Here is a 21,852-nt window from a genome sequence, read left to right on the forward strand (position 1 = left end):
GGACGACGCGAGGCTGAAAACGCGTCGGAAGTACGTCTCGGGCTATTAGTGCTTTAGGCGCCACGTCGCAGCTTCCGTAATGTCGGAGTGCGGAAACGATTCCGTACTCGCCGTATCTTTGTCATGCTTGCTGCGGTTCTCCATGTAAGGGTAAGCATCTAGAAGAAGCAATGGTCGGGACGCTGCACAAGAGGATGAATAACTGAGGATGTGTACGCAATGCTAACCAGAAAGCTTATTGCTTTTTTTTTTCTTTTTAAGCCGAGAAGGCGGGTTGCTCAATGCGTGCCGTCTTCCCGCAAGCCCACTATTGCAGGTCACGTGATTGAGACTGCGCGGCTGAGTGCATAGGTACACGGCATGCAAGTCGTGTGTTGGAGGTCACGTGATCGAGTGCACATGCCTAGACTAGCGAGGGCGAAGCACAAGCATGCAAGTATGCTGGCATAATGCATGAGAGAGAGAGAAGGGAAGAAGGCAGGGAGGTTAACTAGACTGAGTCCAGTTTTGCTACCCTACACGTGGGGTGGGGAATGGGGAGTGAAAGTGAAATGCAAGAGTGAGCCGAGAAGTTTGCGGCTCGTTAGAGGTCACGTGAGAGAGCCTGTTCTGCCCGCCCAGCTGAGCGCATATACGGAACCCGCGCGGTGCCACATCTGGAGGTCTCGGGGATCTGCTGCGGGTGGCTGATAATATTTAGGTGGCGTGTTGGGCTCGGGCGGGCATGCACGAGCGAGCCGAGAAGGTCTGTGGCTTTATGCGCAGTGTTTTTCCGCGAGTCCAGTGTTTGAGGTCACGTGATCTGCTATGTATTTGGGGACGCGGCGCAGTTGCAATGGGGAAGGCAACATGGAACGTTCTCTTGATGATGATGACATATTGGCACGCCCTTCGAAACGGGGTGGCGACAAATACTCACCTAGCCTGCTTGAGCTAATTAAATAATCTATGAATACTCATCGTTCTACCATTTAGTCTTTGTTTTCTTAATCTTTTCTCGCTTCCTTAAAGCCGTACAGTTACCTATGCATGTAACGGGACCGGTCCTATCAATCTATTCCCTGCTTTTTTTTTTTTCTTTGACCGATACTCTAAACATCTCTCGCGTATCTCGACTGCTGACCGGCTAGTGCTTCCATCCGTTTGAAATCCCAGTGCTACTAGAAGGTGGATGTTTCCTACAGGTTTTGCTGGGCGAATATATTCGTCTTCCATTAGGATACGCTGAGTTGCGCTTTCGGGCAAGCACCTGCCCCCCCCCCCCCCCCCCCCGTGGTAGTGCTGCTCATCGCGCCCGTGTCGCGACGAAGAGTACTTGCGGACCTCGAATGAACTTGGTTTGTGCGTGTCTTTATGCTCATGACACCGCACTAGTTTTGTTAGTAAGCGAGCATGCTTTGCAATTTATACTTTATGAAATTTATCTTAAACGACCAGACTTTCTGTGACAGCGTGATACCTTGATTGATATTTTTATCAATGCTTTACCTTTCGCATGAAACTGGGACTTTTTCCTTAGTGTTTACTTATTTATTTAGCTTTTTTTTTTTTCTCGAGCCTCCGCAGCCGTGCCGAACGCGCTCTTCCTTTCCGCGACGCAGGAGGACATGTCCTCGCTGGCGGTGCGGCTCCTGCCTCGACTGGCCGCGGTGGCCGTGTGCCTGCTGTTCTGCTACGGCATCCTCTACCGGAACATGAATAGCGGCCGACACCGGCCCGACATGTCCTGGCTGCTGGCGCAGCAGAACCTGCGGCTACTCGTGCCCAACGACTCGCAGCCGCTGCTGGCAGCGCCGCGCCACCTGTGCCCCCGGTTCCTGCTGGTCGTCATCTGCTCCGCGGTGGCCAACGGCGCCGCCCGGCGCGCCCTGCGCGACACGTGGCTCCGCGACGCCGCGTCCCCTGCCGTTCGCGCCTTCTTCCTGCTGGGCCGCACGGCGAACGCCTCGCTGCAGGAGCAGGTGCGCGCCGAGAGCGAGCTGTTCGGCGACATCATCGAGGTGAGCACGGGCGGACTCCCGATTGACGTGGCTCCCGTGGTGGCCTCGACCTACAGTTATTATGCGTTCCGTGAGGCGTAGATGGGCGTTTCTTGAGGGCTTCACCTCATGCAGCTGGCACTGCTGTGAAGCACGTATAGTGTATTGCGGAGAAGGAAAGTGAGAATTTGCGGAACTACCAAGTGTCGACAGCGTGTCGTTATTTAGTAAACATTGCCGGTGGTGGTGGTGGTGGTGGTAAACTTTATTGAAAGCGGGAAGGGGAAAGAGGGAGGTGGCCGAGGGATCGGGCTCAAGTAAGGCCCTGGGCCTGCTTGGCCTTCTCCGCCCAGTCCACCAGTTCAAGCTGTCGGTCGACGTACCCGGACCTGAGCCAGGCTGTCCAGTCAGTCTCGCTGCTGACATTGCCGGTTCTTCCAGGACACCGAAGGGACAACGGGGACACCGAAGCTGGAGCCCAGACTGATCCCTGGTTTGGGTGCTCGCCGAGGCCGGAACGTGCCGCAGGTGTATGGCTGTCCACAATAACAGACAGCCAATCTCTTATGCGATCACTCCCCCCACCCTGGCACGCTCCGGCCTCTGCGGCCTCGTTCTACAGGTGGTCCAAGTTCTAGCTTTTGTTCCCCCGCTGCTCCTTGGGTGCCCTGGAGATCCTGCGCCGCTTGCTTAATATAATCTCGGTCGCTCTTCTGAGGCCTCCGTATGCCTGTATTATTCTTATTTTCCAGGCTAAGTGATGTCACCGCAGCACATATATGTGCTGCGATGGAGCTTACTACACACCTCCGCCATTATGGAACGCATTATAAGATACTTGCTCAGCTCGTTCGCTATCGTTCATCTATCGTGGAGTTGAAGGTTAACGCATGGATTTCTTTTACCTTCGTGCTTGACGGCTTCAGACGTACGCGTGCCGTTATTTATTGCGCCTAGTTCTTCGATGATAATGTGGCGAAAATTGCCTTAGCACACTAGACGTACATCACTTGCTCTGGCTGTGTGGTCAGAACCACGCAAACAAGGATTAAGACTCCGCCAGGCTACAAGAAGCATTACGCAGCACGGACCTGGCGGAGCAGCTCTGGGCCGTCCAGCGAGCTCACGATGCGGCCAGGGAGTCCCAACGTGGGAGTAGCCCGCTCTATGGGGCCTTGCGCCCCGTAGCCCACAGGTCCTTTGAGTATAGTTATTCCATCCATCAATCCATCCATCCATCCATCCATCCATCCATCCATCCATCCACGCAACCACCCATCCATCCATCCATCCATCCATCCATCCATCCATCCATCCATCCATCTATCCATCCATCCATCCATCCATCCATCCATCCATGTGGCAGAATATATATATATATATATATATATATATATATATATATATATATATATATATATATATATATATATATATATATATATATATATGTGAATCCCCTTGCGTAAGTATTTAATCCGCTTCTGGCCGCTTGTGATATAAGGAAAAATCCCAGTTTTCAGGCTACATTAGAACCGACATAATAGTTGGAAGTAGGTGGCCCAATTAGTTTATGATCTTATTCATAGAAGAACTCGTGTGAATAGGAAGCTTTACCTCGGGAGCTTGTATCTAAACATATGAGAACAGATATATCATATTATTTCAAGTACTTCGCCAATTTTCCTAAGGTTTGTTACAATTTAAAACAAAAAGCTAAAATGTGGTGGGTGTAGGAATGTTTTTTCTTTTCGCATTCAATTCTTTCAAAAGAACTTGTTCAATATTGCAGAATGTTCACTTCTTCGCCGGGTCCTCTCGTGCTGTTTAAACTCGCAATCTTAAGCCAGTTTCACATACCTAGACTGGAGCGAAAAAAAAAAAATCGGTGCAGTCGCACGCGTAACAATGTGATTTTTAGAACGCTCATATCACCCGATTGCGGTTTCAACAATGCGGCTTGCAAGGGTGGCTTGCTGGCAGATTTTGGGGTACACACAGCATAATTCTTTTAATGCAATTAATAAAACGTGCGCCTTATAATGTTATTCACCTATCCTTATTAGGAGCAAATAATACGCGTGTTTTATATTTTAAAGACGTTTTGAAGTTTAAATTTTGTTGAGGAGTGCGCAGCTGTGGTTCTTGAAGTCCGGTGCGAAGAGACACGGCGTACGTAAAAAAGCCATTCGCAGCTGGTTTTTCAGCGCTGTGTGTTGTCTCATGTGCCTTCTATGTCCGTGTCGTTATGCCTGAGCGACAACAACTTTCAAGATCACCTGTCAACGTGGCCATATAGCTTCCATCACCGCATATGAAGTATGCTTCATATGCGGCTACAGCTTCATATGCGGCTTCACGGCTACAGCACAGTCGTCCTGTCAGCTCAACGAGATCCTCGCGGTACCCGTGCTCAGCGTCACCTTCTGAAGAAATGATGTGCGTCTACTGCTAGTCATTGTGCACGAGCTGCGCCTGCTCCTAGCCACATCCTTGCACCAAACGCAGCAGCAGACACCAACCCTAAGGGCTCATTCACACCGGTGACTGACAGTGGTCGCGCGACCAAGTTGGTCTCAAAGCGACCAGTCGCAAATGGTCGCAAACGGTCGCTTTTCTCGAAAAGCTACCATTTTGGGCCAGTCGCTCTCTGCGCGATTTTTCAGTCGCGCGACCGCGGTCGCAAAACTGATAAACCAATCAGCGGCGCACCGGAAGTGATCTTTCATGTGAACCCGCCGTGGTTGCTCAGTGGCTATGGTGTTGGGCTGCTGAGCACGAGGTCGCGGGATCGAATCCCGGCCACGGCGGCTGCATTTCGATGGGGGCGAAATGCTAAAAACACCCGTGTGCTTAGATTTAGGTGCACGTTAAAGAACCCCAGGTGGTCAAAATTTCCGGAGTCCTCCACTACGGCGTGCCTCATAATCAGAGAGTGGTTTTGGCACGTAAAACCCCAAATAGTATTATTATTATTATTATTATTTTCTTTCATGTGTCTACATCCCGCCTTCTCCCGCGTCGCGGCACATTCCGCGTAGATTCCGAGAGTTCTCGCCGAGAACGATAATCTCCGGGATTGCGACTTGCGAGTGGCGCTCAGCCGGGCTTGCCCGGTGTCAACATCAGTCGCCTTCGGTCGCTTTTTGAGCGCGAGTCGCAAATGGCCGCGCGACCTCCCCAAGTTGCTGGTGTGAATGAGCCATAAAGCTTACGTCTGCCCCTGAAGGAAATCGCAACTTATCTGTGGGCGAGTGTTAAACGTAGAATGCAACTTCTGTTGTTAAATTCAATCTTTTCACTGACTTACATTCTAGTACATATTCTGTCGCAGACGTCTACACGCTACATGTTAACTGTGTTAAAGCCTTCGGCAAAGTACAGCCGTAACGCTTCATCTTTGAAATGAAAGCAACGGTCATTGATTCCTCTGTGATCACCTGGACAGCAGCGTTTCTTTGAAGCCATTTGCAATATATTGTAAGTAGCAGCAGAGCATCCTCTCATGTTCTAGTGCATTAAGGAGTTCCCCAGGCAGTAACGTTTGTTGTTTTGCCTATATATGAATGATCACCCCAATGGCATTTCATTATACTCCGCATCAGTTTATCGATTATTGTGTGATATATACAAACTAAGTTCATGGTACAATGGCATATCGTGTAGCGCACATCGCTTTTGTGATTATTGTGTGATTCATGCGTAGTTGACATTTGACGGTACTTTATAGGACAACCTCGACAAACTAAGTTCGTGGTGCACTGTATGGCCTATGAGTATGAATACTTCGACGAGCAAGCACATATGACTTCTTTGCTATGTGGAAAAGCTCTCCACGGCTAGTGTATCAATAGGGCTTCTTTTGTAAATATTTGGGTGATTATTTCACTTTGTTTGTCATGCGATACTCAACAGCCTGCCATCTCTATATTGAGTTCCCTTCGCCATCCTCTGTGTTCTTCCTATCAGCAACAATAAATGAGCTGTTTACAAAATTTTAGTTACGTTAGAGCTTGCATATGCGTCCATAATATAAATTTTAATTCAATTACCCCGAGAAATTGTTTGGATGTTTACAAAACAAAGCAGCTCCTCTTATTCTTCTATGAAAAATCGGGGTTTAGGTGCCAGAACCATGATCTGTTTATGATGCACACCATATTAAGGTGTGCACCATAATCGAAATAACTTTCGGCGCAATTCTAGCGGAAAAGCGCAACGATCAGTGCGGCGTGCGACCAACCGCTTGGTCGCGTTCGAAAAATAGGGGGAGGGGGGTGTCGGCACTGCGACTGCGATTTCAATCGCATCCTGTGAAACAAGCCACTATCGCAGAAACATTCGCGGCACGAAGCCGTTACGCCTGGTCTAACGCCACTCGTCATTATTCGCACTGAAAGTGCGAACGGCCGAGTAGTTTTGTCTTCCCATATAAGGGCTGTTTCGTTAGCGTGAACGCTTACCAACTAGATAAAGGACAATAAGATTTCGATCTGATCTAGTCGTTTGATTCCGAAACTATAGACCGGGCAGCGCGCAACAACGCCGACAGTGAAAGGGATATAAAATAGTGTTGGCAGAAGATTAAATATATAAAATCAATTTTATGTCTTACCTGCTAGGGAAGAAAGGAACATGTACACAACGCGCAAATTGTTCTACAGTGTTGTACAGCACACCTGTTTAGAGTGGTCGATCGGCCGGCTGCGCACTGCACGAGCGTCCACCGCAGTTCCAGATTTGATGGTGTTTCATTAATTGCACTGTCTGCAACGGAGGGGATGGGGCGACAAACAAATCACACTGCGGGTTCATCTGCCGACTGGCGATATATCCACGCCTGATCAATCGCGGACCAGAGGCATGAGACGGGAAGCGTCGAGAAAGACAGTTTAATTACAGGCAGCTCACGCGACACGGAACACTTCGAACAGAATATCCACAGACGCAGGAATCTTCAAAGTCCAGAGGTTGACGAACAACACAGAACCTTCCTGCGAAGCGTACTACAAAGCCCACCGCATCTTGATTTAAGAGCGATAAATAAAGTTTAAAAGAACGTGAGCAAATAAAAAAATACTCAGCAGCAGTAAACGCGACAAACACTGCGTGAAAGAATGTACAAGATATACTTGATGATTACATAAACGAACGATTAAACATTATAAAAATTCAGACGGAAAGCCTGAGGGCAGTTGGTAGACGTGGGTTTATTTGCGGCGGTTAAGTTGAGAGACCCGTCCTAAGAAGCTCCAGACTGCTAGTTCCTCGCTTTGGTGGTCGCCGCTAAAGACTGAGGTGGACTTTGGCCGCACGTCGATCTTGTCGAAGACACCGGCTTGGGGAACCTAGCCTGCCCGCCAATTCCTTGTCGACTCTCGAGGCGTGACCGCTCGCCCAGACTTCCAAACCAACTCTGCCGCTCGCCGCGCAAACCCAATAAACTGTGTCCTTCACTGCGCGCCGGCAATCACGTGAGGAACCGGTCGGGCGCTTGCGGGAGATTAGGGAGGTTCGTCCCCGCGTTTACTTTGCCCCCTCAGCAGCCTCGCGGCTGTCGGCGGTCGTGGCGACAGCCTCGAGACGTGCGCGGCCTTTGTGACAATAGCGCATGGACCGTGCGAGCGGCATGGCCACGCGTGGTCTTATTTTAACGTTGGTCCATACTTTATTTCGAGCAAATGGCGACCCGCCCTGCCGATTTACTACCCTACAGAATTACGATTCGCACTGTACCTGTTCCTTTATTCATAGAAGCTCTCTCGTGGAGCCGGTTTTACGCTTTTGCTCAAGGAGCACTTCCTTATAAACTCTATGTTTCGTGCAGGCTGACTTCCTGGACACCTACAACAACCTCACTGTCAAGTCGGTAGTGCTGCTCAAGTGGGTGGACAAGCACTGCCCGCGCTCGCGCTACGTCCTCAAGACGGACGACGACATGTACGTGAATGTGCAGAACCTGGTGAACCTTCTGCGCGCCAAGGGCGGCCGCCGCCTGCTCCTCGGATGCCTCATCCGCGGCGCGACCCCCGTGCGCGACTGGACCTCCAAGTGGTACGTGCCGCCGTTTGTATACACGCATCACACGTATCCGGACTACCTGTCCGGCACCGGCTACGTCATGTCCGGCGACGTGGTGGGCCCGCTGTACCGGGCGGCGCTCGACACGCCTTTCTTCTTCATGGAGGACATCTTCATCACCGGCATGGTGGCACAGAAGCTGGGCCTCAAGCCCAACAACTCGAACGGCTTCAAGTTCTACAAGCGCAAAAACGATCCGTGCCAGTTTCGCCGACTCATTACGGCGCACCTGATGACGCCCAGCGAATTGCGTGCCATGTGGACCAAGGTGCACGACACGACTATCAAGTGCTCCTGATGGTGACCGCAGGGCGCTCCCAGCCGTCGACCTCGTGGAGCGCCCCTTGTGAAATCACGACTGCCGGCGCCGCCCCGAAGGCGGCCGCGCTTAGCTCGACGGCACTGGACACATCGGTTGTGAGAGGGAGAGCAATCGCGCAGTTCGGGTTGTGAGCGTCGCGCCGCGACAAACTCCGCTAGCACTGCCCGCATCAATGGACGTTCGCCGTGAGCCCTGTGCAGGCGTTGCACGTCGGCGTCACCTATCGATCTGCGTTTGTTGCCCAAGGGCTAATGACTACCCCTAATCTCTGGAAAGCATAAGTTAAATGTCACCCTAAGGTGGTTAGTACAGAAAGGGGAATATCGTTAGCATGACCTCCTAGCTCCGCCCAATCTCGGAGGTCATACCGTTAGGCGAGAAGTTGCCGCGCCTATTGTGCCAGCATTCGTAGGAGTTCCGTTCGTTTATTGCGTTCCAGATACGTCATTTTTTCTTTTACACACCATGGCTCGTGTATGTCCCGTTCATATTTATAGGTTAGATAGAAAAATGCACGTGGTTGCGAATTCAGATTTAGGCCATATTGAACAAAATACGATAGGCCACACTGAAGGAATTTTTTTAAAGGAGGAACACGGTTATGATGTGTCAATAAGATCGCCCGTGATGTGCTGCCATCCAGGTGACTGAAAACAGCAGCAGTGATTGGGGAGGATACGCTGGTCATTTTTATTGCGATAGCGATTGTATGGACACTCCAGACGCATTTCTGCTGTCGCCGTCGCCGTGATGTTTCGTATAAATTCCAAGGGCGGTAACAACATCGCCGCGCATCGTACTAATGAAAGCGTGCTAATGAAAGCTAATGATGTGCTAATGAAAGCATGCGAGGGTGAGCCGACGATGGTGGCTTAGTTTCACGCACGCAAGGGAGGAAAGCGAGAAAGAAGCGAGCCGTCTTCCGTCGCGTGCAAGGCACGGGGGGAGGCAAGGGAGAGGGAGGGTGTTCTACTCTGGCGGCTGCTGTGTATGGTGCGGCTGCGCGCACCCTGTCTTGAAAGCGACCTGCGAGGGGGACAGAGTGCGCCGAATGCTGATATCCTCGTGTGCGCTGTGTTCTAGCCGTTCGGTTCGCGTCACGCCACCGTTTTGACAGTGAGTTCCGCGCTCACCGAGTGAGAGGTGTTCGTGTTTGCTTGTGCACACATGACACCATTTTTGTTAATTTAATCAGTAAGCGAATGTCTACAAGTTCATACAGCCGATATAACTACTATTCTTACTTCGTATAGCTGTCTACTAATTAGCTATCGCAATTGATGCTTCGCCTTTCAAGGGAAACTGCAAATTTTTGCTGATTTGCAGAGTGCGAATATCCTGTGCGCCTTGGTCTTTTTCTTCGTTGTGATGCCGCCTTTATATTGACGAATGGTGGGGATATCGTCGATGTGATATAACGAATCTAGTGCTACAGGCACATGCGCAAGCGGTGACGCGCTTGCGTGATGCTTCTTAGCCAGTGATGCCAGCGTGTTCCTCTGTCGAGCGGAGCGCTTCCAGTGCACACAACTACTGTAATGGACGAGCCACCTTGGTGCTTTGCTCGTGGTGTACAGTGCAGCCGATGGACTGTTAAACAGAACACTTGAATGTAGAGCGCGCGCGGCTTTTTCCCTCTCGCCGGGCTCTGCAGCTGATGACGTGTATGTTCGCGTTGGTACCTTCGTGCCACACGACTGTACGGTGAACTCGCATAGAGTCGTCACTTGCGATTAGAGCGCCAGCAAAGTGATAGCCGAACAGTGTGGTGTTCCGTTTAACAGTGGATCGCACTGTTCAATGCAGGTTATTAGAAAAACTGGAGTTGCGAACCTTGCAGCCGCCTTTCAGGACAGGCGAAACAAGTAGCAACTTTAGAGTTTAACAAGAAAAGTAAAAGACACAGTAGAGGAAGGCCGCGCCCAACGCGGGCGCTTTTTTTTTTTCAAAAAGCAAGAAGAAATATTTTACTTTAACACAACAATGAAAATTAATCGCTAAAGCATTCGCTTTATATGCATAGCGGAATTGGAGTCATCTGCAGTACTTTTCCCGATGTTCAGTCATCTACCGCAGCCGGTTTGTGTCTAATGAGATCTAGTATAAGCATAATTAGCTAATCAAAACCCTCAGAAGCGTCAGGATGATGTACTTTCTGCGGCGAATACAAAGCTACGGATAACGGTTCGCCTCCCAAGTTGGCGTCTGCCTGCCTTCATTGCGTAGCGCTCCAGAAGTTCTTATAGCGTACTTGTCGTGCAGAGCGGAGTCCCTTATCTCGGAGTACCTTGGAAACCCGCTCGCTCACTGCATAATACATGCCTAGGGACAGTTTCTCCCTATTTTTTGTAAGTGCCATGACTTGGAAACGCCCGTTGTGATCGAATTATTGAAGTCATTGGGCGAAGAGGAGGGGGGGGGGGGGAATGGATGGGCGTAGGGAGCCCGTTTGTGTCACTCGAATATTTTGTTTCGTTTTTTTATTTATTGTATCTTTAGAGGGGGGGGGGAGCGGGGCGTGAAATCCCACTCAGAAGCACCTAGGCGCTGTGACGAAGGGAGAAGCAAGCATTGCTTGGCGAGTTTCGTGACGCTTCGGATATTGTTGTTTTGTTTTTGTTTTGCTTTTGTTTTGTTTGCTTTCTTCGTTGACAGGAGCAGCGCCTCCTCATCTTTCCTTTGCCACGTTGCAACCACGCGGGCTTCACATGTTGGCCCAAGTTGTTTTTATGTCGTTCACACGAAATAGTGGCGGTGCGTATACTCACTGTATGCATTTCAACGTGTCACGAATACTAGTAGGGATGTTCTCTATGTCGCACACAGCGCACCACCATGACATGTTTGTACGTTGTTATGATAAAGAATCTAGAAGACTTTATATGTACAAATGAAAACGGAACTCTGCACTTTTTTCTTGGGATTTCTTTCCATGGCGCGCAACCTTCACATCGGAACGGTCTGCATCAGACCGCATCCGGTATATATGGCAAGACGCGGTATTTTCGCTGTCTGCTGTTCCCTGATGCACAGGTAAGTGCGTTTACATCTTTAGCATAGATCCACCCCGGTCATTCACTGACCGGTGTGTTTTGCTACTGTTCGTAACGTTCATCGATAATGTTTTGATGATGTCGCTGCATGTTTGGGCACAAATAGTTAAACATTTGTTAATCATGTTTTCTGGCTGTTCAAGATCGACAGCTTCCACGCGCAGTGTATACCTTGTTCGCTTCTACGCGCCAGTATACTATGCGCCATCTAAATTGATATCGCAAGACAAAAGTTGATAACCTCTCGAAAACATCGTCTTTCTCGCGTTTACATCTGCGCGAATCTACCCTTCGATGCAGGCACGATGCTTTTTTGTATTTAGCAGCAGCGGTCAGCTTAAGATAGGTGTTCTCGACAGCATCCACTATGCGGCGTTGGTGTAGCACTGCCGCAAAGCTGTGCCACTTTTGGGATGGATCGAGGACTGCATTGGAGTCAACGTCCGCTGCTACCGCTTTTCTACAGGAGCCGGCACTCAAGCCTATCAGATGGTGGCGACATTAATCCAGCGGAGCCTTGATCCTTCGGGTAAACACCGGGATTTCCAATCGCTCCGAGTCATATACCGCCGTTGTAGTGATTGCGTCTTGCGCTCCTTTGTTGATTTCCCTGAAAAGTGTGTGTTCATTGTCGCATTTCGACTGTTTTTGTCAGTGTAGCTGATGCGTTACTGCTGCTGTCTGACTAAGAAAATTAGGAGCATGCTCTGCTAGCACAAGTTACACTGCGAGTGGCCGATGTAATGGAACACACTGAAATGCGCGTACTTCCCCGCAATTTTGCCACACTGACTAGTGCGTTGCTGTGGTTTATTTGTGTTATAAGGAAGGCAGTCTGTTACTTGTGATCTTCGCTAGTAATTTGCTCAAACTCGCTAGAAGTGCACATTTTATTTGTAGGTGAGACCTAGACAAGCTGGAGTTTAGGATTGTGCCCAGGTACTCGCTATTGATTTCACATGAATCGCTCCTGCTGTGGTTGCCTCCACGTAGCAGCCGTTACAGGTGAACTCCGGCGATTTTTCGATGTCCACTCACCCTAACAAAATTTTGTATAGATGTTCTATTTTACACTCTGCTTATCTGTACCAAACAATATGACTGCAAGCCATTTAGTTTTCCTGAAAATGAATTTTAAAAGTTGGTTGCGTGTTCCCGACTCAAGACTTTTTCCTGACCACCCTGTGTTTGTGACGTCAGAGACTACACCGGCACTGTCGCTCAAATCGCCGTTGTCTGCTTGGGAAGATCTGTAAAAGCTCCCTGTGTCATCAGGTGACATCATCAACTTCGCTTCTTTGGTGTTAGCGCCACGTGTACTGCGTGTTTACGTTATAGTTGTGTAGGATCTGACGTCATCGACTCATCGTGACGTCACACGAAGCAGCTACCCGTTTCGGTTTCGGTATCTCGTTTATTGGTTATATAAAGTTACTGATAAATTTCTTAGCAAATTGAACCACCCTGCCGGTGACGGGACTCTCAATGTCATTTGAAAATGACAATATCCTAGTATGGTGAAAAAAACGCCGGAATTGCCCGTCTGTCAAGAGATTGTGTTAGGGATGGTGGTTAACTAGACAAACTTGTTCGGTAGTGGTTGCAACATGTTCCGGATAACGGGTTCATGAAGGAATGTTACCGGTTCCTCACTGGTGCTGCAAATCTATACGCCTACCACGGTAAGTATACAAATATGAAAGATGACATTGTTACATCTGTCATGTTACAGGCGACAAAGCTGACGCGCTGATTATTGTAGAATGCACCTCGTAATTGAAATATTGCTTTACTTTGAACATGTAGTGAACGGTGGATTTAGCAAAAGCGACGAAACTAAATGGGACAGAACGGCCGCCATCTTAAAAATGCAAAGGACGTTAACTTCCACACTCATCCTTACCCCGCTGCCCTGTTATGCGTCAAACGTGGGCGAGCGTTCACGTTCTGGTGGCTTATATACACGATGTCACGCATTATCACGTAGGCAGCAACAGGAATTCCTTTGCTTTCTACTCCTACCATATGGGAATGGCCAAGAGCCCGATGTGCGACTTCTGTGGGTGCGAGGAGACCATCGAGCACCTATTGTGTACCTGTCCTCGCTACGATGTCCAACGCCTCTCTCTGCGGGCAACTTTACGCCGACTGGACTCGAGACCGTTCACCGAGTCAAAGATACTCGGACCGTGGCCACACCCTTCACTGGCTCGAAAAGCGATTCGTGCACTAGTGCGGTACTTGAAGTGCACGGGCTTAACAGACCGTTTATAGTGTCCTTGTGTATGGTGTCCCTCCCACACGTACTCAGTGCTTACTCTCTCCCTTTCTTCCTCTTTCTATCCCCTTTCCCCCACTCCCAGTGTAGGGTAGCAAACAGGATGCTGTTCTGGTTGACCTCCCTGCCTTTCCTGTCCTTGTTTTCTCTCTCTCTCTCTGTCTCCTTTGCTTTAGAACTGTCTATCTGTGAACGCTAGCAGACAGTTTTCTGCAGTCCACACATCAAGCTATGACTAATGTTATCTATTCTTCTATTTGTAATTTATTCTTATTTATTTATTTATTTATTTATTTATTTATTTATTTATTGCAAGTGACTGCCCCGCGTTTGGCTGCGAACTACTAAGTAAGTGCTTGTTGCTAACATTTTCAGTTGATACCCGCCGTGGTTGCTTAGTAGCTTTGGTGTTGCGCTGCTAGGAACGAGGTCGTGGGATGAAATCCCAACCGTGGCGGCCGCGTTTCCATCGGAGCGAAATGCAAAAAAACACCCGTGTACTTAGATTTAAGTGCAAGTTAAAGAACCCCAAGTTGTCACAATTCATCCGGACTCCCCCAATACGGCGTGGCTCATAATCAGATCGTGGTTCTTGGCAAGTAAAACTCCATAATTTAACATTTTCAGTTCATAATAAAGAAGTAACAACGTGGTGGCTGGGGTCTCAGTGGAGCCCTGCTTGGTGCTATACGCTGCTGGGCCTCGTTTTCCTTCCTACCATTGTGGCTGCAACATGCCTACAACCATCGGGACTAACTCGTCTATATGACGTTCTGCCAGGCAACACAAAGCGACGTGCTCGCGCGGTGTTTTCTTTCTGCCATCTTTACCTTGCACTCTTTCTGTCACGACTGTGCGAACAGCTGGCTTCGTAAGGGAGAAATGAGTCGGAAGCTTGAAAAGCGACTGCAATCCATCAAGCAGATGACAAGCCATTGTCTGCTGCGCCTGACACGTTGGCCATTACTAACCTGATCGATGGATTACGCGCTGTACCGGCGGTGGGCTGTGCAAAACACGCATCTGTAAGGCCCAATACGGCGAAGTCTCTATAGACGGATCCTGTCGTTAAGAGACGGCTGTCACGCTCACTTTACAACTGGTCGCGTACCTGGTCGCTCAGGAAACGTCACCCGTTGACGCAATCGCTCGCCGTTAAAAATAATAATAATGATGATGAAGACCCCATTGCATCTCTTATTGGCATCTCCGTTGAAACGGGGCGGCAAAACATAGTCATCTTGCCTGCGCGTATTGTATACATGCTTAGCAGTCTTGCATTTTGCCTATCTCTCCATGCTGCTATACCTTTAACGACTCCAGTTTTATCATCTCTTCCCTGCTTTTTTTCAACCAATACTCAACTTCTCATGCCTATCTTGACTGCTGGCGAGTTAAAGCTTCCCTACGCTTTGAATCCTTGATTTTCAGGAAGGTGAACGTTCTCCACGGGGTATTTCTGGTGGCATCCGCGCTTTTATTGTAGCAGACACTTGGCTTATCCTATTGCGAATATTTGCTCTGCTATGGTTTTGTCTTCAGGCAGCCACTTTGAGTCTCAAATAGAAAGGCACTGCCCTTTATGTTGGAGCGCAGATTTTCCCTCTTGATTTCTTTCTTGTCGTATATTTCAATCTCAACGGCCTTTCTTGTTTCCACCCTTAACATCCAATTTACTGCGTCTCTTTCTCTGCACTTTCTTTTTCATGACTCCGGGGTGTGCATCTACACCTTTAATTACCCTGTACTTGGTTGCCAACTTTCTTAGCCTTTTCTTCCATTCCGTGTCCACGCTTTTGAGGTGCAGATATTTGTGCACTTTAGTCGCTCATTTCTTTTATGCTTCGAGCGCCATCTGCGTGCGAAATTGTGCGTAAGAAACCTTTCAACCTAGCGGTAACGATACTGTCCAGAATACTTCATCTCATTTTCTGGCCATCTGCATCGTAGAAAATGAAATGAGTTTGGCGGTCTGTCTCCTTGTGCTTTCCGACAGTTACGCGTGCGTTGTGACACCCATTCACGAAGATGTAATCCGCTTTTCTTTTTATGTTTTTCATTTTCCTGTGCTACTCTCTGCCACACGCCGCTGGAAACGTGTTGGAAGGGTGCCGGGGCCTTCGCCGTTTGATTTGTGCACCTGCGCCCATGTTGAGCGCGCGTCAGTTGTGCGTTTCGTGGATCGCGAATAATCATTAATGGCTTTTCCGGGGCAGCATGTCATTCCTGGAAGCCATGTATAGTGCTCACCGACTACTGCTGGGTAAGCAGGCCTGAATGCGCTGTTGTGCTAACAGTGCGGCCGATAAAGCCACGCGGAGTTCCGTCTGCCGACGCGGCTGCCTCGGAGTTTCTTGTCGCTGATTTATGCACTTGCGCATCGCTTTTTTTTTATTCTTTTACACATTCTTTAGACATGTCGCATATTCTAGAAGTCTTCGAGCGCAGCCCTCCGCGTCGGACTTGCCAAAGCGATGCACTTGTTTACATGGCATCTGCAGCCACAGATCGTTGTTAGCGTCAAATATTGGGAAAAATCTGCATCGCTGATATGAAATAATGTCAAAATGCATGTAGCAAAACATACAGATCAGTGCATATGAGCCTCGTTGTTCCACCTTGAGGCGAGTCACTATGAGCGGCGGAGTCAAACAGCGGCAAATGTGATCCAGGTACATATATTACGGACGGGTAATTTATTAGTGACTATCACTTTTCTTTTAGTGATTAGTGATTAATCCTCGCTTTTCTGGGTGCCATAAAGCATTATTAGAGACAACTGTGCTTGAATAAGTGTTCGTTCGAGTGTTACAGCTCAGCGGGCCAGCGTAGACGTCACTGCGCATGTGGTACCGCGCATGCGCACTAGCGTCTAGGTTGGCCCGCTGTGCCCACTGGCTCGCTGAGATATAACTATTTATAGTCCGTGTCGTTCTCTCGCGGAAACGCGAATGCCCTCGTTGACACAATTGGTAGAACTGAGCGAGGCGGTTGTTTACGCTGCTTCACCGAATGCACTGGTTTTTGTTTCCTGTTTGACGAGGAGGTAAGGAGTGCATGTCGGGAGATAAATGTGTGAGCATAACACGTACAGGCCCGTCCGTCTACGTAGCGAATGCGACCGACAACCTAAGGGAACGGTGGCAAAGCGAGCCGCTTGTCACTTAACGTGGCGCGCCTTATGAACTGAAGAGTAGTCGATTTCAAATCGCTAAGGCCAGAGCTGAGCTATGAAAGCAGTTTCCTTCGTTCTGACTGCTTTCTTTGCAGCACAGGTCCGCCGGTAGCGGCTGCACAAACTCGACGGCGTGAGGCCTATCCTTCGCTGAACGGGATCAACATTGGATCAAACGTCGTGTGCACGGCTTGAGACGATCGAAGCTTGTGGGTTTCAACTTCGTAGGCGTGGTTTGACTCATTTTGAGCGCGATTAATTATATATACAAGGGAACGTGCTGCGGCTATCGCGTTGTTGGTTCGACGGCTGGTCGCGTGGGGTTCGGTCGAACGATTATCAGCACGCTGATTTTATCGACGTCGGTTAGTTGGAGCTGTCTTTCTGGATATTAAGGGTGCATACGACAATGTACTACATTATGCAATCCTTGATGCACTGGAAGATTTAGACATCGGTGGCCGACTATATACATGGGTCGTTAGCTACCTCAGTGGCCGCACGGTGTATATGTCGACAAGTGATGGCGACACCGGACAGTACCATATACATCGAGGTGCTCCACAAGGGGGAGTTCTCAGTCCAACTCTTTTCAATGTTGCATTGATTGGCCTTGCATCCGAACTTCCTAGCACGGTAAAGATTAGCACATATGCCGACGACATATGCATATGGGCATCTGGAGCCACCCGTCCCCAAATGCGCGCTAGGCTTCAACGTGCAGTTACAATCACAGCTAAGTATCTTCGGCGTCAAGGCCTCCGACTCTCAACAGAAAAATGTTCTGTGATTACATTCACGCGAAAACGAATGACCAGGTATCCGATAATTGTTAACGGCGTAGCGATACCTACGGTTACACACCACAGATTCGTTGGCTTAGTCATAGACCGGGGATTATCTTGGTCAAGACACGTCGCCGCACTGAAGTCAAAGCTGAAGAGTTTTGTTCACGTCCTTCGCGTCGTGGCAGCAACAAGATGGGGCCCCTCGGAGTCGTCATTACTCCAATTGTACCGAGCACTATTCGTAGGGTATATACGGTACAGCATGCCGGCGCTCTCAAGCATGGGACTTAGTTGTGTGCGCGCGCTGGAGAGCATTCAAGCTCAAGCATTGCGCACATGTTTGGGCCTCCCACGATGCACGTCAACCAATGGAACAATAGCGGAAGCTCGTGCTTGTCCTATTCGGGTGTACTTGCTCTGCGAGCCTCTTCGAATGTACCTTCGCGTGTTGACCCGACACAGGCACCATCCTCTGTCATCGCTCCCTACCACACACCCAGGTTCCAGCTTTTCAAGGACTATATCGTGGCATCAGAGTGTTTTGCCGTCAAGATTTTCTCCCGACTGTATTCCGAGAACACCCCAGTGGGTTCTGCCTAAACCTGTCGTTACATTGCAGATCCCTGGAATTACTAAAAAGTCATTCGTTGCATCTATTGGCCTCAGGCAACTAACCCTGTTGCACATTTCTACAGAGTACGGAGATACTGTACATGTGTATACCGATGGCTCTGTCACACCATATGCCTCCACTGCAGCCTTCGTCATTCCACATATCATCGCTCGCCGGTTTAAACTAGACCATAGCTCAACATCAACTGCCGCAGAACTTGTTGCTATCCGGGAAGCACTTCGATTTCTCTCCGAGGAGCCTCCTCACGCATGGACGATATTCTGCGATTGCAAGCCAGCTCTGCAAACGATTGACTGTGTCCTCAGACGGGGCCCGTATTATTCTATGGCTATAGAAATTACAGAGTATCTTGACCACGCAACTAGAAATGGCAAAAATGTCACCTTTCAGTGGATACCATCACACTGTGGCGTGATAGGGAACGAAGAGGCAGACGCTGAAGCGAAAACTGCTTTAGCTAATGCTTGTGAAGTACGCATTCCGTTCTTACGAACAGACACAAACGCCCTACTTCGTCGCGTAAACCGCAACTCTACGTTGGAACACTGGACCCAACCAGATCGACGACACAAGCGATTACATAAATGGGACCAAGAAACGAGATTTCGTATGCCTCACAAGTTCAAAAGAAACCACACGAGCATGGTGCACCGGATTCGCCTTGGTGGCGCATTCACCAACCGTTATGGAAATATGATAGATGCCAGTGATACTAGCCCAAACTGTGAATGCTGTGAGGTGCCAGAAACACTTGAACATATATTTTGCGTGTGTCCCGCGTACGCGCAAGAACGACAGCAACTTGTCTCTTCCATAGAAAACATCCATGAGAGACCGCTATCGGACGAGTTTCTTTTAGGCCCTTGGCCTAATGCAACCAGCGCAGCCCTGGTAACAAGAGCCGCTGTAGCTTTTCTCCAAGCCACTGGGCTGGACGCACGCCTTTAGATATACCACAACTCTGTGAATCTGTATATACGCATCTCTTCCTTATACCATCATCGTTCATCAGCTCTTTCCCTCCCCGTCCCTTTTCCCCAGAGTAGAGTAGCAGGCCAGAGCAAGTTATAGCTCAGGCCGACCTCTCTGCCTTTCTGTAAATAAATTTCTCTCTCTCTCTCGTATCAACCCAGTGTTACCGCGCCTTAAATGAGTCAGTGAAGTCAGGCGCGCGCTGTCACCACCAGCAAGTGAAGGCCGATGCTGCAAGAAGACTTTCTCAGCAACGTGATGTTTTTAAGTGTCACCCAAGTGTAACACGGGAGCCATTCGTTAAATTTGCAAGCCATCAATGAAAGGCAGCAACTATGTGGCTCACGTACGGTGCATTCCGGACCACTCGGTAGTCTGGTCGAATTAAGCCCTGGATGCTGCTTTCTGCTTTAAAGGTGAGTTGCAGCCTTCGCTGTTCATATTTTAGGGCACCGCACCGACGTCGAGCTACCAGTAGAGTTCCAACGCGGTACACAGCACGAGTGTTTGCAGCAGCGCGCGTCGGAGTGCTTTTTTTTCCCCTTTTCTCGCGGAACTTCTTCCCGAGATCGGGCCGCGCGGCCGTGTGCGCGACTTCTGCAAAACGTTTCGCGACTAATCCGCTAAGGCAGGGCGCATGCGCCGACGCGCCGTGAGAAAAACGCGGATTCTTGCGTAAATGTGCGCGAAGCCCTTGCGTGCATTATAGATACAGATTTCAACGTGTGCAAGCGCCTAACGCAATGGAGAACTACGCACTACGACCATTCGATTTGCAGGATGGGAGCCAAGGGAAAGGAAGCGCAGTCGAGGACGGTGTAAAATTAGGCGGGGTATTGAGATCAAGAAATTTGGAGGCGGAAGTTCGAATCGGCGAGCGCAAGACAGGGGTGATTGCAGATCGCTAGGAGACGCTTTCGCCCTGCAGTGGGTATATAAGAAAAATAGTCTGCCGATGACGACGAATACTACGCCCGCCAGCTTTTGAATAAAGCGTGCGAGTTTTTTCGTCGCTCCTTTAGATATAAACATGGCAACGCCCGCAGCACCAGTACTTGATCCGTATTCGTCCTTTGTACTTGCTCTTCACCGAGTTCGCAAGAAAAAAAGTGGAAAAATTTGCTTTCGCTTAATATTTTCTTCCTTCGCGGACAACCTATTAGAGATCATGTGGTGCTATTTTCGCATAATTTGTCTGTTTAGAGTTTGCTAGACCTAACGGAAGGCGCCGGCCGTTGCAGCGAAATTGGTTCACTTTTTCTCTGCCAGATGGCGCCAAAATATTTAACACTGACCGTTCGCGATGCAGAACGCTCTATTGACCCTCTTTGCGGAGCAGTTTTGTCCAGAAAAAAAACAACAGATGGCGCTTTCGGCGGCGCGCCGCACGTCGCCTCAGCGACAGCGAACGAACACGAAACCATTACCGCTTAAATCTTGCTTCTGTGCGATCAGCTGTCGGAAATGCAACTGAGTTTTCGCTAACCCACTGTGCTACAACCATGCGGATTGAATCATGTGTATCGAAGACGCGCGCAGTTGGCTGCAAAAATAGTGAGTGGCATATGAAGGAATGGAATGAATCTGTCTAGCGAAGTTCGCGGAATATTGCTGCAACTGTCCGTGTGTGTTACCGGCACTTCACGAAGTACGGCTTTCTTCGAGAATGCGGAAATTCGCTCATCTGCCAGCGTTGTACCGCTAACCTTCAAAGAAAGTGCTTCAGCCCCGGCATGTCCGAAAGAGTGAGTACCGCTCGTTAATCAATGACAAAGGGAGTAGTGACGCTTCCTGTCATAGTACGTTTCGCGCGCAGTATCTGCACACATCTACCCCAATTGGCACGGAATTTTACGCCCACTCTATCGCCAACGTGTCAATAAGTGAATAAGTGAATTCCCACTGGAACGTATGCGCGCCATATACGCACAATAAATGACGGATTGCACCGATATCGGACGAATGGTCGAAGATGAATGTTTCGTGACAGCCCACAAGAGTAGGCGAGTTACTAGCGATAATACATCTTTGCTACGAGGTATTACAGTGTACAAAACGGTTACGTTTCAAGCCTTGCGCGCACCAAGAACAAATATATCGGAACTAAGCATACCCGCGAGCGATTAGGCAGAAAATAATCGAACAATGTCCGCACCAAGGAAATTTACCAAGTCAAGAATGTGACAAGACGCTGCCTCCAAATATTTGCCAAATAAAGAACGAAATGTAAAACACACTAATCCTGATTCAATTCATGAACGGGAATTTTAAATAGCTTGGAATACATATTTAACCTAGCTTTTAAAACAATTGCACAATGTACGCTGCTCGCGCCGTTTCGACATAGCTTAATCAGCTTCCAAAGCGATTTTGCGCGTTGCTTCGTGTCATTCACCGAGTCACCGTCTACGGTATCTCACGAAACAGAGGTTTGCTTAACCGTACTGGCGTCATACACACCGATTGTAAACACAGAGGCAACGGAGGCAGTTGAGGCAAGCAATGAACGCGTCACCACGTGATCAAACATGGCAGCGCCCACGGGATCGCCGCGAGAAGGGTCAATAAAA

At 49.1% G+C, this 21,852-nt stretch overlaps 1 protein-coding gene across 5 annotated transcripts in view; it reads left to right on the plus strand.

The window, feature by feature from the left end:
* Positions 1–10,800, plus strand: part of LOC142583004 (beta-1,3-galactosyltransferase 1-like) — a 136,521-nt gene extending 125,721 nt beyond the window's left edge. For all 5 annotated transcript variants that reach the window (XM_075693221.1, XM_075693220.1, XM_075693222.1 and 2 more), the window contains exons 2-3: positions 1,602–2,000; positions 7,807–10,800. In XM_075693221.1, the coding sequence (XP_075549336.1) occupies positions 1,602–2,000; positions 7,807–8,358 (951 nt within the window). In that variant the 3' untranslated portion in view covers positions 8,359–10,800. The remainder of the gene's footprint in view (positions 1–1,601; positions 2,001–7,806) is intronic.
* Positions 10,801–21,852: the final 11,052 nt, after the last annotated feature.

This window comes from Dermacentor variabilis, chromosome 5 (genome assembly GCF_050947875.1).
Source record: "Dermacentor variabilis isolate Ectoservices chromosome 5, ASM5094787v1, whole genome shotgun sequence".
Taxonomy (NCBI): domain Eukaryota; kingdom Metazoa; phylum Arthropoda; class Arachnida; order Ixodida; family Ixodidae; genus Dermacentor; species Dermacentor variabilis.